This window comes from Furipterus horrens, unplaced genomic scaffold, assembly GCF_987537825.1.
Source record: "Furipterus horrens unplaced genomic scaffold, mFurHor1.1.pri manual_scaffold_1, whole genome shotgun sequence".
NCBI classification, from domain to species: domain Eukaryota; kingdom Metazoa; phylum Chordata; class Mammalia; order Chiroptera; family Furipteridae; genus Furipterus; species Furipterus horrens.
Genome location: NW_028327171.1, coordinates 55709854 through 55731203, shown reverse-complemented (window position 1 = coordinate 55731203; position 21350 = coordinate 55709854). Strand labels below are relative to the sequence as shown.

The 21350-nt window shown below is 37.2% G+C and overlaps 1 protein-coding gene across 1 annotated transcript in view; it reads left to right on the top strand.

Moving 5' to 3' along the window:
- SLC9A9 (solute carrier family 9 member A9) overlaps window positions 1–21350 on the top strand; it is a 534896-nt gene that overhangs the window by 42370 nt on the left and 471176 nt on the right. Inside the window, exons 3-4 of the mRNA XM_090275635.1 lie at window positions 690–767; window positions 2282–2358. Of these exons, the coding sequence (XP_090131761.1) occupies window positions 690–767; window positions 2282–2358 (155 nt within the window). The remainder of the gene's footprint in view (window positions 1–689; window positions 768–2281; window positions 2359–21350) is intronic.

Sequence of the window (21350 nt, the reverse complement as noted above, 5' to 3'; positions counted from 1 at the left end):
ATGATTCTAAGGGAGGTTTTAAAGATTAAATGTTTTCATTTTCAGACTACCCAGCAAACTGCAGATACTGAATTCAAAAATTTCTACAACTCATTTCATTGTACCTCACACCAAATAAATGTTTTTGTGGCCAACTTTATTTTGACACTGAAATAAAAGCCAATATACAAATACTAGAAAATCCATTTTCACTTTAAAATGTATTTTTTCACAGAGTCTAAAAATATTTTAAACTTTGGAATAGGATAAAGTAGGGAAAATGTTTTATCTGGCAAAAATTTAAATACATTTTAGTCAGAAGCTAAAATGTTAGAGCACTACCAATTCCTTTTGACCAGAAAAATAAAACAAAATGAAATAAAAACATTTAAAATATGAGGACTAAAAAACTAAGCAAAATAAAAGAAAAAAGTTTTCTTTGTCCAGAAAATCTCCATTGAGGTTTGTTGTTGTTGTTAGCTACAGAATAGAGTATAGGCTTTATATTTAAAGTATTATTTTACAGCTATATTGCACTTGTGAATGTCTAAGTTTACATTTCTCTCGTGTTCATCTCTGCTAATTTAGTAGCATGTTAATATGCCTCATACAACCTTAGGAGAAGGTGATATAACTGTATTTTTAAAATACATTTTTTTTTGTGACCCAAAGGAGCATCTTTCTGACTGTACTTCTGTGTTTTCTGGCAGATGACATTTGATCCAGAAATCTTCTTCAATGTTCTGCTGCCCCCCATTATATTTCATGCAGGATACAGCCTGAAGAAGGTAAATGTACAGTGATCGTTTTCCTCTTTCATCATTAATTAGAGAATTTTACCAGCAGTGCTGAGAAAAGTCATTATATGGGATTACCTATTTGGTAAGAATATCATTATCTTAGATTATGTGATACAGATTGAAATCTGACACGCTTGCCATTCTTCTAAACCTGCTCTGGCCAGTATCCTGGCCATTAGCCACATGCAGTATTAAGCCCTTGAAATGTGCTAGTCTGAATGAAAATGTGGTTTAAGTGTAAAATACACATTGGACTCCTCAGACCTAGTATTAAGAAAGAACGTAAAATATCTCAATAATGTTTTATATTGATTTTATGTAGAAATGTCAATGTTTGAGGTATATGGGTTACATAAAATATATTACTAAGTGCTTTTTAAAAACATTTTAATGTGGCTACTAGAAAATTTTAAATAACATGCATGGCTTGCATTATATCTCTGTTGGACATTGTTATTCTAGATGGCTGTAATCACAGAGTTGGCTGTTAATAACACTGGCTTTATCCAGCAGGGTGAGAGCTCAGACGTGCTTGGTTAACCTTAAGCTGTTGACACTCAGAGAGGAAGCCCAGTTACATAGTCTCCGTGCTCTTGCTGCCATCACTTGGGTCCAGTCCGAATGTGCACTTCTGGTAGATTAGCAATTGTGTGATACCTGGAGTGCTGGCAGCCCCTGTGCCTGAGAGTAAGGCTCTGGCCCCTCGGCGTGCTGGGAGGCAGAGGCATTCAGGCTGCTGAGCTGCCCCCCTCCCCCATGTCGGATTTCTGTGCCCTCCACCTTGGCCCATCAGCTCCAGCCCCAGGCACCAGGGGCTTGCTCTGCTCAGCCTGGTTTTCTCGTGTACTCAGGCTCCCTCTTGCTGTGAGTTCTGGCTGCTCAGATCCCACTTACAGAACTGGAAGGGAGTTTTCCCCAACAAGCACTCAAAAAGATTGAGAAGGCTGGGTTTATTCAGGTCATTCTTCCCCATCCCCAGCCCCAGGATGAGGTGTCATTTTGTATGAGTCTTGAAAATCAACTGTTGCGGGTGATTAAAGTTATGCTTCGTTACATTCAGGAGAAATATAATTCAGAGATCCAATAATAAAAGTCAAAAGGCCACTTAAATCTTTTGGAATAGTATTTTAAAAATGCTAAGGGGTTCCAATGACAACAAACAAACTTTTAAAAAATTCTTTCCAGAGCCCTGCATTGACATTGCTCAGTGCCTTCCATTTGTTTCAGGTCTCTTCAGGCCTGTGAGTTGTTTCTCTCATCGATAGGCAATCATCTTCCAGAGGTATCGCCCTTATTTTTCTGAGATACTGCTGTCCTTTGCAGTGTAGATTAGTTAAGTCTTACTGTGCAATGAGAGCAGGAACTGAGGCTCCCACAACAAAATCTGCCTAAGAGTGAGGGAAGGGGGAGGCAGTGAAAAGCATACATTATTTTTATTTCCTGTTATACTAAGAAAAAGTGTTGCTGTACCATACAAAATATATATATTTTTTTCTCCCCAGAGACACTTTTTTCAAAACTTAGGATCTATTTTAACCTATGCCTTCTTGGGAACTGCCATTTCCTGCATCGTCATAGGGTAAGTGACTTTTAGAGCTCAAGTGCCATGAGCTGGTGGGTTGGTGATCTCTGGCAGGAATCACCCTTCCTGAATTCACAGTGACTGTGTGGATTGTCTATTCTTTTTTCAGCATATCACATTTTTACACATTTTTCTGATTCACTTCCAAGGCTTCTGACAAACACAAGGTTTCACATCAAAGCAAACTGAAATTTGATTGCTGGATTCTCTCTGTGAGTTTTGGACTTCTGACTTAGGGAATGTGGATAACTTGGCTTGAGTTATGTGAAGCACATTGCATTGTCCTTTTTTATTTTGGCTTAAATAACATAGATAAGCACATTGCATGCTTTTTCCATCTTCTTTGCAAGACCCTATCTGCGTTTGATCAGGGTACAACAGAACTATATACAAAGGTTTTCTTTCTAAGGCAAAGTTTGCAAGAGACTAGTCTGAGAGAGACATCTCCAAATATCAGCAGAGATGTTTAACACTGGGATGGCTTTTCACTGATGCACGGTGGTATACAGATTTGTTTCTTTCTCATTATACATTATTGGTTATCCCAAGTCTAACTAAATAGACTCTGGCTTGCAGCTCATCGTAAAGTAAAATGTACTGTATGATGAGAAGCAAGGATTTATTTTTATTCTATTGTCTCCAGCTATAATTTCAGAACTTCTAAAGGAAAGACAAAAACTTAAAATCGGACCAAACTGACACTATCATAATTTGTGACTCCCATTGACCTTAGAAAATGACCAGTTATATTTTTTGGATAAGTTAATGCTTATAAAAGCAACACAACAAACATTTATTGAGTACTCGACATGTACTAGCCTATTTTGAAAGTGCTTTACATGGGTTATTTCATTTAATCCTCAAAATAATCCTATTAGGTAGATACTATTATTACCCTCATTTGACAGTTGAGACAGCTGAGGATTAGAGATAATGACATGGAGTAAACAATAGAGCTAGTATTAGTTCCAGAGTCAAAATTCTTACTTTTCTAGAGTGATATGTATTAGAAAAATATTGTACATTACTGGTTAGATCTATGAATGGATTTTGATTCCGTATACTCTCTTATTTGGTAAAAATACTGAGTCATCGTTACATGAAAATGCTGAGCCATGCTTTGACAAAAATGCTGAGTCATTGTTATGTGAAACAATGAGTCCTGGCTTGGCAAAATGCTGAGCCATTGTTACGTAAGAATGCTGAATCATTGTAGCATAAATACCGAGCATTCATTATGTAGAAGTGCTGAGTCATTGTTATATAAAATGCTGAGTTATCATTACATAAAATACTGGGTCATTGTTACATAAAAATGCTGAGTTGTCGTTATGTGAAATGTTGAGTCATGGTCTGGTAAAATGCTGGGTCATGATTACATAATGCTGTCACGATTTGCTAAAAATGCTGAGTCATGGCTTGGTAAAATGTTGTCGTGGCTGGTAAAAATGCAAAGTCACCATTACATTAAAATGCTGAGTCATGGCTTCGTAAAACACTAACTCACAATTTGGTAAAATGCTAAGTCAACATTATATAAAACGTTGAGCAATCATTACATAAAAGGCTGAGTCATGATTTGGTAAGATGCTGAGTATTCAGATGCTGAGCCATGACTTGGCAAAATGCTGAGTTGTGATTTTGTAAAAATATAGAGTCATCTTTACGTGAATCATGACTTGGCAAAAATGCTGAGTTGCTGTTACATAAAAATTCTGAGTCATCATTTGGTAAAATGCTGAGTTATCATTACATAAAATGCCAAGTCAGCGTTACATTAAAATTGCAGAGTCATGATTTGGTAAAAATGCTGAGTCATTGTTATGTAAAAATTTACCTGATTTCTTTATATGTTCCACATGTTAATTCATGTTAAGGTATACATATTGCATGTTCAGTTATATATATTTTCTCTCAGTTTGTGAATTGTGCTTTTACTTTGTTCATGCATGGTGTTTTTTATGAATAGAAGTTCTTAAATTTAATGTAGTCAAATTTATAATTTTTTTCTTTTATGGTCACCATTTTTGTATTTTAATAAATTCTTTTCTACCTCAAAGTCAGAATGTATTTTCTTTTTTAAGTTTTGCATCTTGCAGTGAGATTATTTTCTGGGACTGATTTTTGTATGTGATATGAAGTAGACTCTGCTTGATTATACTGATGACTTTCATTTTGAGAAACTCTGATTTTTCTATTGTTTGTTTTTGTGTGTATTTTAATAAGAACAATTCGGGTTGGCAGGCATTACTGGAGAGGCAAAGCCACCAAGGGTCTATTTGGTAGTATCTCCCAGTTAGTTCTTATCAACAACAAAGCCCTGGATTTTTCTGCTCTCTTCTCCCATCTATCTTCACATTCTCTCTCTTCTTCCTAACCTCCGTCTTTCCTTCCATCTCAGCTATGTTTTTCTTATTGTCCTGTGAGACTGTGTCTGGGCTGCTGATCTCTGAGACTCCTTTCCAGTAGGCTTCAAAACAGCAGAGCTTGGGAAGGCTGTGTTGCATCTGACTAGAAGGCTTCGTTATGCCTCTGTGCATTCATTTGCTTTCTGGATTGAAGTGCCATAGTAGTAGCTGTCACTGATATCAAAGAGAAAAATAAATATACCACTGCCCTGACACAGCTGAATAAGAAAAAAAAAATCTCTGATCTGTCAAGTACAGCCCAAGCTGTTAGCAGTTTGGTTTCTACATCCACAGCACAGCATGCGTGGGCTGTATTTCTGGCAGCAGAGAGAAGAGTGAAGTTTATGAGGAAAAAACCAGAAGGTAGGATGAAGGGAACTCTGGAGAATATAAAGAAATATATGATAGTTTGAAGTAAAGAAGGTAAAGTCATTCGAGCCATATGGATCTATGCATTAGGCACTAATCCTTCTGTCACAGTCTTGAAGATGTTAGGGATAAGAATGACAGAACACGATATGGAAAAATAAACACATTCTGAAAGAATCAGAAAAGAAAGCAAAGAAAGACTAACTCCAGTTTAGGAAGAAAAAGTTGAAAGTTATGTATAAGGAAAAAACGATACATGAAATTTTGATGTAAAAAACAGAAATGTCTAATAATAAAATATTTGTGTTTTTACCTTAGTTCTTTATTACCCTCAGGTACAAAGTGGGGCATTTTTCTCAATTTGACCAAAATCTGATGTAAGAGCTACAGTAAATGTGGCTTCTACACACATTCAACTTACTCCTTTCAGATAAAAGGTAAAAAATAAGGGAGGTATATCAGTTATCTATTACTTTGTAACAAACCACTCCCAAAACTTAGTGGCTTGAGACAACTAATTTTGTGGTTCACAGTTTTGTGGCTCAACAATTTAGGTTGGGCTCAGCTGGGCAGTTCTAAGGTTCTTTCTGGAGTTACTCATGTGAAAACAGTCATCTGGGGCTTGGTTGCAATTGAGTGGTCTAAGATGAGCTCACTGAAATGTATGGTAGTTGATTCTGACTGTTAGCTCGTTGTTCTGGGGACTCCGATCTGCTCCATAAAGTCTCTCATCCTAAAGAGGGCTGGCCTTGACTTCTTCCTGTAATGGTGTCAGGACAACATTCCAAGGTGTTGGGAACAGAAGTGCAATGCTCCTTAAGGCCCAGTCCCAGAAGTCAGGTAATATCACTTCCACCTTGTTGTATTGGTCAAATCATTTCTAGAGTGGTCAAGAATGAAGGCATGGAGAAATAGGCTTCATCTCTTGATGGCGGTGTGTGATGAAGTCACATAGCAAAGGGGTATGCATATAGGCTCGGAAGAATTACTGTGGTCATCTTTCAGATACTCTACCACAGGAACTTTAAAATATCTTCAGAGATATCAACATAAGAGCTTGCATTAGAAAACACGACTCAGAACCTGGTGAGAAATCTATGGCTTCAAGAAGAAAATACAGTGGAGAATCAAGTAGACCATAGAGGGGCTAATTCACTGGCCTCATCTCTTAGATTTCCTGGTAGTCTGGAACCAGTAACAATGAATTCCTACCCTGGTGACTTACAGGAAGTATGTTCTGTGTTTGTGTATAAAACTTTTTATGGAAAAATATACACAAAGCTCCAAGGAGATAAGGTAGGGAGCATGGATCACTAGATTTTATGTTACCAAAGTAAAGGGCATTCATGGAAAATTGACCTTTGCTCATCTAAAGTGGGGAATCATGGAAAAGCTTTATTTAATCTGAGAATTTCAGTTTCTCTTTTTACCAACAGTGATGCGGAGAACATGAAGGTGGAGATTTGGCCATATTAGGTGCAAATTCATCCTCTCTGCTGAGGGGGTTTCTTTCATAGTTGCACATCCCTTGTCAAGGGCTGTCATGTTGTGCAAGAGAGACTGTCCATGATATGACCACTGCTGGACCTGTTAGCTAGACCTGGCCTGGTTTGTCTGTATCCACCTTTGTCTGGCTGGCTGTGGCACTTTGGGAAAGGGTGGAGCTTTGGCTATGGTGGGAGCTTGACCTTGGCAGCTTATTCACTGAGCTTGAACTGTTGAAGAAGAAATAAAAGTACAGAGCTATGCCATATGGCCTTCATTGCAACTTTCTAGGGCCTTGAAGATTAACTTAAAAGTAGAAACCCATGAATCCTTCACCAAACTATAAACTACGTTACCCAAACTGTCAATTTTACCTGTTTGCACCTCCCTATTCTCCTTTCTTTACAATCCCTAAAGGTAAATTTTATCCTGAATTTTATTTATAGCTCTTCCATGTGCTTTGAAGCTTTATAAAAGCAATATCATACTTTACATTGTTAAGCCATTTTCATTTTTTCTCGCTCATGCTTTTGCTAAGATTCACCCATGTTATGGTTTTCAGCTGTGCCTCATCCACTTTCATTTATAATATGCAAGTGTGTGACTGTTCCATGCTTTACCCAGTCACCTGTTGATGGGGTTTCTTCCATCTACAAATATTCACCCAAGGTCTACATAAAAGATCCTTTAAGCAATGAACTTGGAGTGAATTGTGCCATACCAGATCATTTTCTAAAGCTGTATCCCTACCAGAAGGTGTGAACATTTCCATTGCACCACATCCTCACTAATGCTTAGTACTGTCAGGCTTTCTCATGATCAACTTGTCTGGTACTGTGACAGTACCACACTGTTTGTTTGTTTTAATAATTTATTTGTTTATTTATTTTTAGAGAGAGGGGAAAGGAGAAAGAGAGGGAGAGAAATATCACTGTGTGGTTGCCTCTCACTTGCGCCCCCAAATGTGGACCTGACGTGCAACCTAGTCATGTGCCCTGACTGGGAATCGAACCAGTGACACTTGGCTCACAGGCCGACGCTCAATCCACTGAGCCACAGCAGCTGGGGCTTGTACCACACTGTTTTAATTACCACTGCCTTTTAGTAACTAACTCTTTATATCTAGCAGGACAAATCTTACTTCCCCTCCACCACCCCACCCCACATCCTACATTATTCTTCATGAGTGTCATAGCTATTTGGATCTTTTTCTTTTATTGTAAAAATTTTTAAATCATCTCATCAAACTCCTTGACTCACAGTGTTAGTATTTTGATTAGAATTGCATCATATCTATAGGTCCATTTTGGGAGAATTGACAAATTTATGATATTTTCTTTCTATTCTTAAAATCTAGTTATCTTCCTTTTTACCCATTTTCTTGAAGTCTTTAAATAAAGAATGAACATTTTAACTATGAGTCTTGCACAACTTTCATTCAGTTTACTCCTAAAAATGTTGCATTATATTGTAGTGTCATTTTCAACATTTTATTTACTTCATGTTGCAATTTGGGCGTCTTGATGAGCAAGAAAATGGCCCAATCCCAACAGCCTGGAGTTTAGTCTATGAGGGAGGCAGGCAGTTGCACAGACACAGGAAAGCATGGCTGCAGTGAGTGTGAGTGAGGAGGAGTGAAAGGGGCAGAGCCCACAGACTTGGAAGATCAGCTCGGTTAGGGGTGATGAGATAGCATCTGTCATGGGGTACAGGGGACTGTGGGTGCACACTTAGGGTGCCTGCCAGGAGAGGCTTCCAGGGAAATGACTTCTAACCTAAGATCTTACATTTATTTCAAGGAGAGAGCCAGGCCATGATCTAGGAGAAGACATTCCAGGCAGAGAGGATAGCATGTGGGAGGTCAGCAGCAAAGTCTATGGAGGCAGATTATGAACAGGACATAGAATGAGATGAAGATGGTGTGGGGAATTTGGTCCAGAGACTTGAGACCTTGTTCTGGAGTTTGCACATGACTCTGTAGTCTGGAGAATACTGAGCAGGGGTTATGCATTTTAAAAGTTCACTCTGACTACAATATGAAAAGTAGATGAGAGGCAATCAAGAGGAAGCAAAGGAGCAGTTAGGAGCAGATGGCAGTTTAAACTCAAACTACTTGTGTGGATTGGAGAGCTAACTGGGAGATGGAATTGTAGGGTGTGGCTACTGATCAAGTTAGAGAAATAAAGGCTGTCGTGGTGACTATGAATTTTCTGGCTTCAAACATAAGCTGGATTTGACCATCAAGTCTAGCACAATTTGAATCTCATGTAGTGTCCCCTTCCAGCCTTGTCTTATGTTCTCTAGTGAACTTGACTTCTTAATCATGCTGTCACTTTTAGTAAGAGTCAATAACTCTATTGCCAAGTGAATCACTGATTAATGAAAAAATTTGAGAAACGCCTCTCCTTTCACTGACAAAGAGGTAGTAGAAATAACAAAAGTTACAACAAAGCTAGCTTTTTTGTGTGTGTTTTTTATGTTCTAGACCTTGAACTGACCATTTTGCATTCATTATCTCATTTAATCTTCCCAACAAAGAGTAAAGATAGGTATTTCTATTGTTTCATTTTTGTAAGTGAGAAGCCTGAGATTCAGATTGCTTAAGTAACTTTTCCAAGGTATGACTGACTCCAGAGTTTATATGCTGAAGTCACCTTTGCAATTTTAAGTTGCATCCTTGGATTTGCAGCAGTATCAGCAACACTTGGAGCTTGTTAGAAACGCAGAGACTTGGGCCTAATCCAAGACCACCTGAATTCTAATCTGCAAATTAACAGGGGACTATTGCACTCCCAAACTGGTAGAGAGAGGTTTAATAACTTACTTAGGATTCAGTAAGGACAGGCTATAGGAATCACAATAATTTTAACTTGCATTTAATACTTATTATTCAGGCATCATTGACACTAAACCAAATCAATTAATTTTATAATTTATATCCACAAGATTTACATGGATCTCTGTGTCTGTGCATGTTCCTGGGTCAAATATTGTATGTGTTTTATGTAGAAGATAATTGGTAGAAAACTGTTAGCCATCACAGTGAGAAATGCCCAATTTCTGGTCTAAGGGTTTTAGCACTGCTGGTTTGGGAGGTGTTCAACCTAATTTAGCAATTACATTCTGATGTCATTAAAATGAGATGGCCCCAATAAAAGAAATAAAAGTCAATCTTATAGAAGTCAATCTTAACTACAGCTCTGAGATGCTTAATTGCTTTATTTCACTCTTACTTACTAATTCCCACTGCATGAGAGGTAGCTATAAAGGTTTCCATAGGCAAGCTACATTATCAATGAATATGAATCATGAATATGAATAATGACATCATTGTTTTAGCTTCTATGAGCAAGTATAATCTTGAAGGTCATTGCTACTGGATAGGAGGTGCCTACAATCTTTATTTTCATATGATTCTTGACTATTTGCATCTCCTTCCTCAAAATGTAATTTCAACATCTCTATGAATTTGACCTGGTTTTAACTGGATTAAATTTTGGAACTCTGTTCCAGTGCTTTGTGAAGCAGTCTTTCCTCAGCTTCTTAAGGATACCATATCACTTGCTCCCCTCATCAAACAAGTTCTTCAGCTATGGAAATATTCACTATAATAACAACAATCAATTGCGTTTATTGAGCATTTGCTTTGTGACGGCCACTACAGGCACTTTGTATGCATTAAGCTCATTCATTATCTCCATCTCCAGTTTAAGGATTTTTTGCATCATAAGAATATATATATATGTATATTTATTACTATAATACAATCCTTCCTAGTTTTCTTTATTAAAACAATTTTTACTTTTTCCTTAAGTGTTAAAGGTTAGCAAAGTAATTTTATAAATATTCTTATTTATAGAATCAACTCTTGCTAAACATTTTTTAAATCTGCAGTAGAAGCTTAGGTTTCTTGAGATCAATATTGTCTTCTAATAAGGGAAACTGGGGGTGGGAATAATGGGGCATATGGGGACACATGTTGAGATTCTCAGTACCTCCCACTCAATCTTTTTGTAAACCTGAAACTACAAAATACAAAGCAAAACAACAACAACAAAAAGACCAAAAATGGTTAATTAAAGAAAGAATACTTACATTAAAAATCAATCCCTTTCTTTAATAACAAATAGAATATACCAGATATTTACTATGGCCTCAGTGGTCATGTTGGATGGAAACTGGAGAGTTCTTCTCCAAATCTAGGACTCAGACTCTTTTAGGTTCATGAACTCCCAAAGAGCACTCAGCCTATTGTAGTGATAGCACCTTGGTTGAGCAGTTGGGCAGTGGCCCTACTACATTCATCCCCATTGTTCTATCAGGGGTCCTAAGAATAGCACTGGACTCTAGACTCTATATGACTAGAACGAAACTTACCCTCTGGTTAGCCTGACTTATTTGGTGGCCTCCATCTGAATCCCTTAGAATAGGTATTACAAGGACAATGCTTTCTTAGTTGCCCAAATTAAACCTTATTTCTTGTATTTCATAGAATGTATATTAGCCTATATGAGTTTCTTGCTTTTCTTCTTCTGCTTTTTAAAAATCTTCACCTGAGGATATGCTTATTGATTTCAGGGAGAGAGTAAGGGGGACAGAGAGAGAGGGAGAGAGAGAGAGAGAGAAAGAGAGAGAGAGAGAGAGAAATACATCAATATGAGAGAGAAACACCGATCAGTTGCTTCCTGTATGCTCCCTGATTAGGGATTGAATCCTCAACCTTTTAGTGTATGGGATGATACTCCAAACAACTGAGCCACTTGGCCAGGACTTGATTTTCTTCTTTAAATGTACAAACTACACTATTGACAAAGTCATGAGAACAAAAGATTTTTATGAGCGTGATCATAATGTATTGTGATTCCTAATTGACTGTGATTCTGTAACCACATTTCTGAATATAATAATATCTTTATTATCCCCCCACTTTTTAAATTATATGTAATGTGACTTTTTCCCCTCCAAATATTAAACATCATTTAATCATCTGTTACTAATTGATTCTTTCTGTCTGGGTCTTACATGCCATTTTTGTTTCCAAATTTACTTATGTCTTTAGTTTTTTCCTATTGATTTTGTTTAACTTGGCATTTCGTTCATGGGCTCTCCTCTCTCCAGGTAAATATATGACTTCTAACCTATGTAGATAAATTGCTTACCTGGTTGTGAAAGTGTTGCTTTTAATTTACAGCAGCAGTTCTCAACCTGTGGGTCGCGACCCCTTTGGGGGTCGAATGAGCCTTTCACAGGGGTCTCCAAAGACCATCAGAAAACACATATATAATTACATATTTTTTTTTGTGATTAATCACTATGCTTTAATTATGTTCAATTTGTAACAATGAAAATACATCCTGCATATCAGATATTTACATTACGATTCATAACAGTAACAAAATTACAGTTATGAAGTAGCAACGAAAATAATTTTATGGTTGAGTCACCACAACATGAGGAACTGTATTAAAGGGTCGTGGCATTAGGAAGGTTGAGAACCACTGATTTACAGCATAAAGGTATCTATTCTGGGTTACAAATTTAAGGCCTCTACAAAAATCAATAACTTGCTTATTTAACCAAGTTAATCTGCTGTGCTTCACAGGGCTAGATACAATTACAGCCTTATCCCAGCAGAGAGAACTTAAAAGTGTAGGAAAAGGTAAACGTTATCCTCTAAGAGTGGAAAGTAAACGGAAACTCACTTGGAAGAATGTAAGTGGTTGTTCTGGATGGCACATGCTTTAGGAAAGAATTTCACTTCAAAATACCCTGTTTATTTGGAAAAATACTTTGTTAGAAATCCAGCAAAATATACTATTTTGATAGTTCTTTACCCTCTCACAAAGTGCTTTTATTTGCATTTCATAACAACCATTTGAAACAGGCAGGGGCAAAAGTTATCTTACTTTATGGAAAAGAAAACTGAGTATTAGAGAAATTAAATCACGTTTTCAAATACTTTTCATTAGTATTTGTCAAAACTGGGGGTGATTTCTATTTTTACCTAATTCCTAGATCTTTGCAAATGTTTTTCATTCTTGGTTAAGGGCTACCTCACCCTTGAAACTGACATTTTTTTTAATCAGTGTAACAAATAAAGTTTGAGACTTAAGATAGATGTGATAAATAATGGGTTTTTTTATATCTATTATTATTTCGTTGCTCATCTAGCTATCTGGAATATGAGGTTTCCCCAAAAAAGACATCCCTGAGTTGGATCCAGAAATGAATATAAATCCAGAACAATTTTGTAGGACAGTGGAGACACAACTTCATGTGATTGTAAGAGTTCTTTGTTAGTAACAGTGCTATATGTTCTCGGAAGTTTGGAGAACTGTACTATTTAGCTAGTTTCTAAAGGAAATCAAATACACAGAGCCTATAAATCAACCAGCATTAACTCATTCAATTGCAACCCAGATTATACTTTTCAGGAGCTGAAAGTCTCTAATCTTTTTTAGACTTAACTGATCTTTTACTTCCATTGATGTGCAGGTTAGCTTCATTACTTTACTTCTAATGAATAACTTCTGTAAAAAAAAAAAAAGAGAGAGGGAAAGAAAGAAAGAAAGGAAGAAAGAAAAAAGAAAAAATGGTTTTCTTATTGGAAAAAGAGTACAGAAGTCTCCCTAAAGGTTTTTTTTTCTTTTTCCTTTTACTTCTAAATTTAACTACTTTTCCATATATTCAATTAGGAAAATAGAGCTATTTTAAAAGATATTTTCTTACGTAGTTGCCAGGTGATTTCCAATCTTCTTTATTTGCCTGCTTCCCAGATGGATAAGATCACAAGCAACATAGCCATTGACATACAATTCCAAGAGCCGTTCTCTGATTCCATTTCTCCCATATTGAAGAACTTCAGCATTCGATTGTAGTAGTAGGGTTTTGTTATTTTTCAAGTTCCACAAAATTAAAGGAGCTTTACTCAAACCTTGAGTTGTTCATTACTGTTTATATACTTTGAAATATATTTTGAGTAATGTTAATACTCTTCAGACAATGTAGTTAGAGAACATCTCAGTTTTTTACAGCCTTGCTCAAAGAAGAAAGGCCATTAGCACAATGTTATTTGGGGGAGGGGTAAGAGAGTAAAAAGGGGATAAGTGGTCATGGAAGGAGACTTGACTTGGAATGGTGACCACACAGTACATGGTACAGATGATGTGCTGTGGTATTGTGCACCTGAAACCTGTATAATTTTGTTAACCAATGTTACCCCAATGAAAGCAGAAAAAAATTACCTTCAGACTTGTGCTGCTCTGTAAACTGGTTGCTACTAGATTGGGAGGAATAAGTGTAAAATATGAGAACAAGAACTTAGGAACATTTATAGTCATTTTCTATTTGTTGAATTTTATAATAAAATATGTGTACTTTTATTTGGTATTATATAAAAATATTAGTTATCTAGCATTACATTTTTTATTGAATTTTACAAAAATATCAGTGGCAATTATTGGAAATAATAATATTAATTAACAAATTAATTAATCAGTGCTCTTTCACCACAGAGTTTGAGAAACATGCTCAGGGAGTTTAATTCAAAGATTTTCTTGTTTCACATAAGAAAAGAAAACTTCACTAGATTGATAACTAGTTTCTCAGAACAAATTTTAATTCTAATCAAGTTTACCAGAAAGTAACCTAAATATTTTTAAGGGATGATATTTTTTTCCTGAAAGAAGATTTTTGATTAAAAAAAATTATCTGACTCACATAAACTTTGCTTCAATTTTTCTTGCATTGGAGTCAAGGAGAAGAGGGAAACAGTTGTGCTGGAGACTTGGAACCTGGGTTAACGGCATTCCTTCCTGCCTGACACTCTCCCCAGTGAGTGAGTTTGAGGCAGCGGACTTACAAGTAACTGGTGTCCAGTTCCAACTGAAAAAAGGCTTTTTCCCAAGAAGGTCCAGAGAAGATTCAGGCATGATCTCTGTGATGGGTACACCAACACTAGCCTGTAGTTCAGAGAGAATGAGTAGGGCCAGAGAAGACGGGACAAAAAGCTTGTTAGTGGCCTCTTTGATACTCCCAAAGAACTAAATTAATGTGTCTTTCCCCAAATAAACACTCAGTTCCTGAATGTTGCAAGTTCTTGGCTTCCCCAAAAGATAATTTGTGTATCGAGAATATGTTTTAGCACTCCCTTGAGTGAGTTTATAAAATTTTTATAATGGAAAGTGTCAAAATTTGCCATCTTTCTAAAATAACAAACATAAGTAGAGATAAGATTTCTTCAGCAGAAGCAACATTCATACCATAGTGTGAAATCCATCCATGTTGAAGGGGAAATAAAATATTGCTTTAGAACGTTACTGATGACTGAAAAGAATTCTGACCTAGAAAAATATTTCCCTTTATAGTCCCCTCAGACTTTTTATTTTAACAGCTAATAATATTTGAGTCCTTTTATTTTATTAATTTGATTTTCGGTCTTCTTCAATTAGTTTATATTAGACAGTTTATAAAAATCCATGAGTATGCAGAAGTTACAGTTATAGGAAATAGCTTTTATATTAAATGGCATATTGCCTACTCTCCCCTTTTAAAAAATGGGAGGAAATATCACACATTAGTTCCTCAGAGTGAAAGAGTTGACTTCATAATGTGTTATAGTTCATTCTACTCACTACCTTGCTGTATAGATGTCATGTTTTCTCACTAGTCGACAGCTCCATTGTGAGAGTTCATTAAATCACTATTGAGAACATCTCGGTACTAAGGGAGAATACCCTTAACAAAATTTGGTTTGAATCGGCGGAAGAAAAATTCTACCATTGCCACAAAGATTGAGAGGACAGTTAAGAATGATCTTTAACACCTATTCCCTTTGAAGGATAGGAATAATACATAGCTTGTTATTGTGTGTATTAAAATCCTTTTATACTGTCAGCAATCTAAAAAAAAACAACACATTTTCAGAAAGAAGAAAAGAACAGTAAACTGGTAAAGAATAATCGTGGTTTTTACCTTTCAAAAAACATTTACTTAAATTTTGAAGATGGTATTTAGAATGTGATAAGCATGTATACATTTCTTCATTGTCCCAAGGATTTACATAAAACTAGATTCAGGGCACAAAGCTAATTGATACAGCTCCACACGTGCTTTTTAACCACAAACACCCATGCAGAGTTGAAGCCAGATTTTAGCAACATTTAAAGACACCACAGTGTATTATTATAAGTTTACATTTCAAGGTCATTTAAAAGTTACAATTTCTTTGACCATTGGAAAGAAAAATTGTAACTTTAAAAAAGATCTTCAATAAGCAGATGTGAAGTCATTTTGGTAAAATTATTTGTGGATTTCAGACTTAGGCAAACTCTAAACATGGGAAGAAGAGGGTGTGGATTGTATTAAAGTGGGTGTTAAGCAGGAGGGGGCAGCTATCACTGTGTAGGAAGCTGGAATTCCATTCCAAAATCAACAGAAAGAAATAATTATGCAGGATAAACGAGACTCCAGCTGTAGCTCAACAGCCATTGGCTTCTTTATTGTGCCCTCTGGTGGGAAAACTTATAAATCACAATTTAAACAGTTTTGTACTGCTTCAACAAGGCTTGTTTTTATTTCTGGGCTTTATGTATCAACTAATCCAACCTCCTAATTTTTGCCTAGAGATGATAAATTATTCAGTCAGGCTTGAAAGAAGTGAACTACTTACTATTCAGTGTTCCTGTGTCCCAGGGAGAGTATTAATTACTGAATACCTCTTAAGTGCCAGACACTATTAACTCTGCATTTAGTCCAGTGCTTTTTCTCTTTGTTTCCTTTGTTAACCCGAAGGTCTTCCCAGTGCTAAAAATCCCATCTCCTGTCCATTGTTCGCACTTGCATATTTAGGCTTCAAATATTAATTGCTTCCTGTCCCCTTTCAGAGAAGGGAGAGGAGGGGCAAAACCTGCAGGGGTGGGTCCCAGGAAGTGCTGCTCTCTCTCAAGATAGTGAGACCAGAGGTCCCAGATGTAGGTGGGGTCCTTCACACAAGGTAGCAATGGGGCTGGGAATTGTAACTCCGGGCCACCTGTCCTGGGCCAGGAGGGAACAAAGCTCTGTGGTGGAGAGCCATCAGGGAGCTTGTGAAGCTGGGAGAGGTGAAGAGAAAGAGAACACGGTAGGCAGGTGAGGGAAGGCTGGCAGGGTGGCAGAGGGCATGGGGACACACGGCATTTGCTCCTAACCTTGGGGTGGGTGTACCCCCATGTGCTACTCAATTTGAAAGGCTCAGAGTGGACAAACGTGTATAGAGAATGAACATTTTTAGAATTAGAGAACGTTGTAACAATGTGTAGTTCCACTTTGGCGTTTTTAAAAACTTTTTTCTTCTTTATAATAGGATACATGATATACATAGAAATAATAATATAATAGCTAACACTGTTAGGCCCCCTATTATGTGTTTTGTTCCAAGTACGTCACATAGATGAACCACTCAGTTCTCACCCACCCTGAATGAAGCAGACTGTGTCGTTCTCTGTTTGCTGATGCGGAGACCGCGGCCCAGAGTGGGTAAGTGTTATGACAGATGTCATGTGGACTGTAAGTGTGAAGAGCTGAAGTTTAAATGCAGGCCATCTGGCTCCAACCTGTGCTCCTAACCTACGCTCTGTGCCTACATGAAGTTATGAAGCATAATAACCAATCAAACGCCTATACACCTTTGGCTCAGCTTAAAAAATAAAAGACATTACTGGTACCAGTAAAGGTCCCCAACCAAGGTGTTTGCCCAGAAAGGCTAAGTGGCCAACCCACAGCTGATTATTGTATCTTGCTGAGTTTAAAATCCGATTGTTGAATTATATAAATGCTACAAAGTACCAAAGTAGAAGTTTACTATTTGATTTACTTTTTATTGTTGCCAACAGCAGAATTTTTGCCTTATGAACCTTTTTTCTTTGTATGTGAGGATTATCCCCTGACCCACCCCTTATTTGATTTTGAACAAACTTGAGTCTTTTATTTCATTTGCATTTGGGGGCAGGGAAACAATTAAGTGGAGCACTGGAGTGGCTTGCACTGGCTCACAGTAGTCAATGTTAATGCTGCAGGACTTTTCTGAGCCAGTTGTAATATACAACCATTATTAAAAATTAATTATATGAATATACAAATATATGAATCACATTAAAGACAAAGGTACTAAATACTAAAAACTTATCATGTCCTAAATTTTTGCTACATTTTATTGTTCATGCTCTTGAGGTTATTTACAGTTGTATCCGTATGGGGAACTACAATGTGAGAATGGGCTAGAAATTGTACATTTTTTTTTTCCCTAAATCTACTTCAGACACCTCACATAAGTAGCTTGAAACTGGTGATTGTGCATTTGTACTAAGGAAGTTGGCAAATGCTACAAATGAGGGCTTTTCCCCCCAAAGAGCCCATTGTTAAACAGCAGCGCACCACCAGCTACCGCGGCAATTAATAGACAACCTCCATGAAAACAAACTGTCGGTCTAATAAACGAGTGATCTGAACAGTACACGAACTCAAAATTTAATTAAAAACAAAGAAAAGAAAAGCTGAACAAAAACACTAAAACCAGGATTGCCTCTAACAATGGTGATCTTAAAGTATTATCCTTCAACATAGTCAAAATCAACTCAATTTCCGAATTTGTCTGGAATTTGCAGATGATTTGAGCTGATGCCACATTTCTTACATTGGAATCAGTCCTGTGGGACCTTTGGGGCGGTGGCGTCTCCAGCATTTCTAGTCACAGCTCTGTGATCTGACAGTTTCTCACAAACTGAGCCTCTGAGGAGCCGCCAAAGTGAATCCTCTAATTAGCATTTGGCAGCAGTAATCAGCACTCTTCTTGAGAGATGAAAAGCCTTGGGAGGTATTTAACTAACAGGGTTTAAGTGGGCTGGTTCCTTCCAGATCTGCTTTTACTTCAGGTGACAACCGGAGGGAACGCTTTACGGGGCTCATGGAATAAACTACACATGACTGACCCTGGCTTCGGAGGCCCTTCCTTCTGAGATATCGGTACTCGATTGCACTAACTGTTCTTTAAATCACAGGCTTGAGTGTACCAGAAATAAATTTTTTTTACTGTTTTTCTATAACTAAAGTTACCTTCTGTTTTTCTGAGTGGCTGAAACTGAATCTCTCTCCCTAGAATGGTGTCCAGTGCTAGGAGACTTTGGGCCACCAGAGTATCAGTGATGGACAGGGGCCTCTTGGAGGTTATCTGGGCATGCTGACATGCAGAGACACCATAGTCTGGACTTCAGGCAGTAGTCTATGTGTTTTACTTCTATACCCTTCCTTGTCCTGGCAGCAAAATCTGAGTCATGCATGAGCCACTCTGGTGCCCATGCTGCTAATTCTCCACCCCCTCCCTCCCTCACACACACACACACACACACACACACATATTCTAGGGGTCTTCTGAGGCTGCTTTGGACCCATCTGCTTAGGCTTGAGGCCCAGCTGTGGCTCAGCAGACCATCTGGCCATCCTTGGGCATTTCCTCTTCCATTTCTGCTGCCCACTGTGGAGGGGAGTCTGAAAAGAGGCTGCTTCTTTCTCTCTGTCAATTCAGGGATGGGATGTGGTCAGTTCTTTGCCCCCTGGCAAATCAGAAGAGGAAGCAAAGTCCTCTACTGGCTGCGTTCAAGTGATGACAAAAGAGAAAATGCTGAGCAGTTTCTACTACTTTCACACCAAAAAAAGAAAGAAAGAAAGAAAATATATATATGTGTGACAGGGATGGCAACAGGAGGATAAAGGAGATCATAATGTCTTGTTACCTGAGTCCACCCCAATGTCAATAAAATTCCTGGTTATAATTAAGAAGAGTCCTGGGGTTTCCATTACAAGTTAGGCTGAGATAGAACAGTTCATTGTAGAGAATAAATTCCCATTCAGTATCTTTAGCTACCCTGAACTTCCAACCTCAGCTTTCTCTCAGCAAATTCAGGCTGTCTGCCTATGTGTATGTGTGTGACTAATAAGGTAATGATTAATCTGGAAAGGCAAGCTTTAATCAGTCTATACCAAAATACATGCAATTGAATCAGAATCTCACCCAGAATGTCACAAAAAGAAAATAAACATCACAAGGAATAACTCCATCTTAACACTGCTGGCTTTCAATGAATGTTGGTTCTGTTTAGTGAACAGTCCTTTCCCTGTTCCTTACAGATGTTTTCATCAGCTATTACATTTCAGGCCTGCTCTGAGATCTCACTGCTTCTTTGAATTGTGTTGTTATGGACTAAATTTATATGCTCCCCTCCCAAATGAATATGTTGAAGCCCTACACCCAATGTGGCAGTATTTTGGAGGTCATTAAGTTTAAATGAGATCATGAAGGTGGGGTCCTCATTTTGTGATTAGTGTCCTTCTAAGAAGAAGAAGAGAGACCAGAACGCTCTTTCTCTCCCACTATGTGAGGACATGGTGAGAAAGCAACATCTGCAAGCCAGGATGAGGGCTCTCACCAGGAATCAAATCTGCTGGCATCTTGATCTTGGATTTCCCAGTCTCCAGAATTGTGAGAAATAAATATCTGTTATTTAAGCCACCAATGTATGGTATTTTGTTATAGCAGCTCTAGTGGGAATGTGATATGGCGTGTGCTTGGAATCAAGGCTCCAAGCAGAACATTAGAGGAGGCATTTTCCCTTCTACAAGTCTTTTGCTCTGATGTTTGCCATTTTGATAGGTAAAAAAAAAAATTACTTGTAGCTTTTATTTACATTTCTCTTCTTGTGAGACTGAGAATCTTTAAATTTTTTAAGAGCAATTTATATTTTCTTTTTGTAAATGATCTTTATAACTTTGTTTGTTTTCATTTTTTTCTGAGTTGTAGGAATTCTTTCCATATCAATGAAATTATTCCTTTGTGCTATGAGCTGAAAATATTTTTCCAGTTTGTCATTGTTCATAATGCGGTTTTGGTAAATATCTTTTTTTATATAATTGATGTTATCAATACTTTATTTTGAGGGGTTTAGGTCATTCTTACAAAGGTCTTTTACAGTCTAAATTTTATTAAAAATTCTTCCTTGTTTTCTTTAAATGCTTTCCTTTGCAATAATTACTTGATATATCTCCAATTTTTGATATAAAAGTTGTGCTGTAAGGCTATGACTTTACCCACCCTTTCTCCAACTTCACATGCAAGATAGTGACCCATATATTTCTATAGCATTTGTTGAATAATCCATTTTTGCCCACCCATTTGAAACACTACTTTTATCATATACCATATTCACACACTTATTTTAGCTATTCCTGAATAATATATTCTGTTTTATTGTCTTTCTTGTTAAGCACCAGTACCTCACTCTCTTAATTATTATAGCTGTAAAGTATATTTCAATATATGATAGGGCTAGTTTCTCTTCCTTTTCTTTCCCAGAATTTTTCTGACTATTCTTATTTCCAAAATAAACTTATGAGTCACCTATTTAATCTTGCTCCAAAATCATCTAGAACTAGGTGTTTTTACTGGGATAGCATTAATTTTTAGATTAGCTTATGAAGAAGTCATATGAGATGTTGCAAGTAATTTATTATGACTCATAACAGTATCAATAAGAGATAATCGTTTATATTCTTTACTTAGTTAGAATGAATCTCAGGCTAGCCATAAGCATTCGCACTTAGTTGCATTCAGATACGCCTTCTCTTGCCTGGGGGGAATGGGCCCACAGTCACCAATAGCTTCCTGGGAATCCCACACACCTCCTGGCTCAACATAAC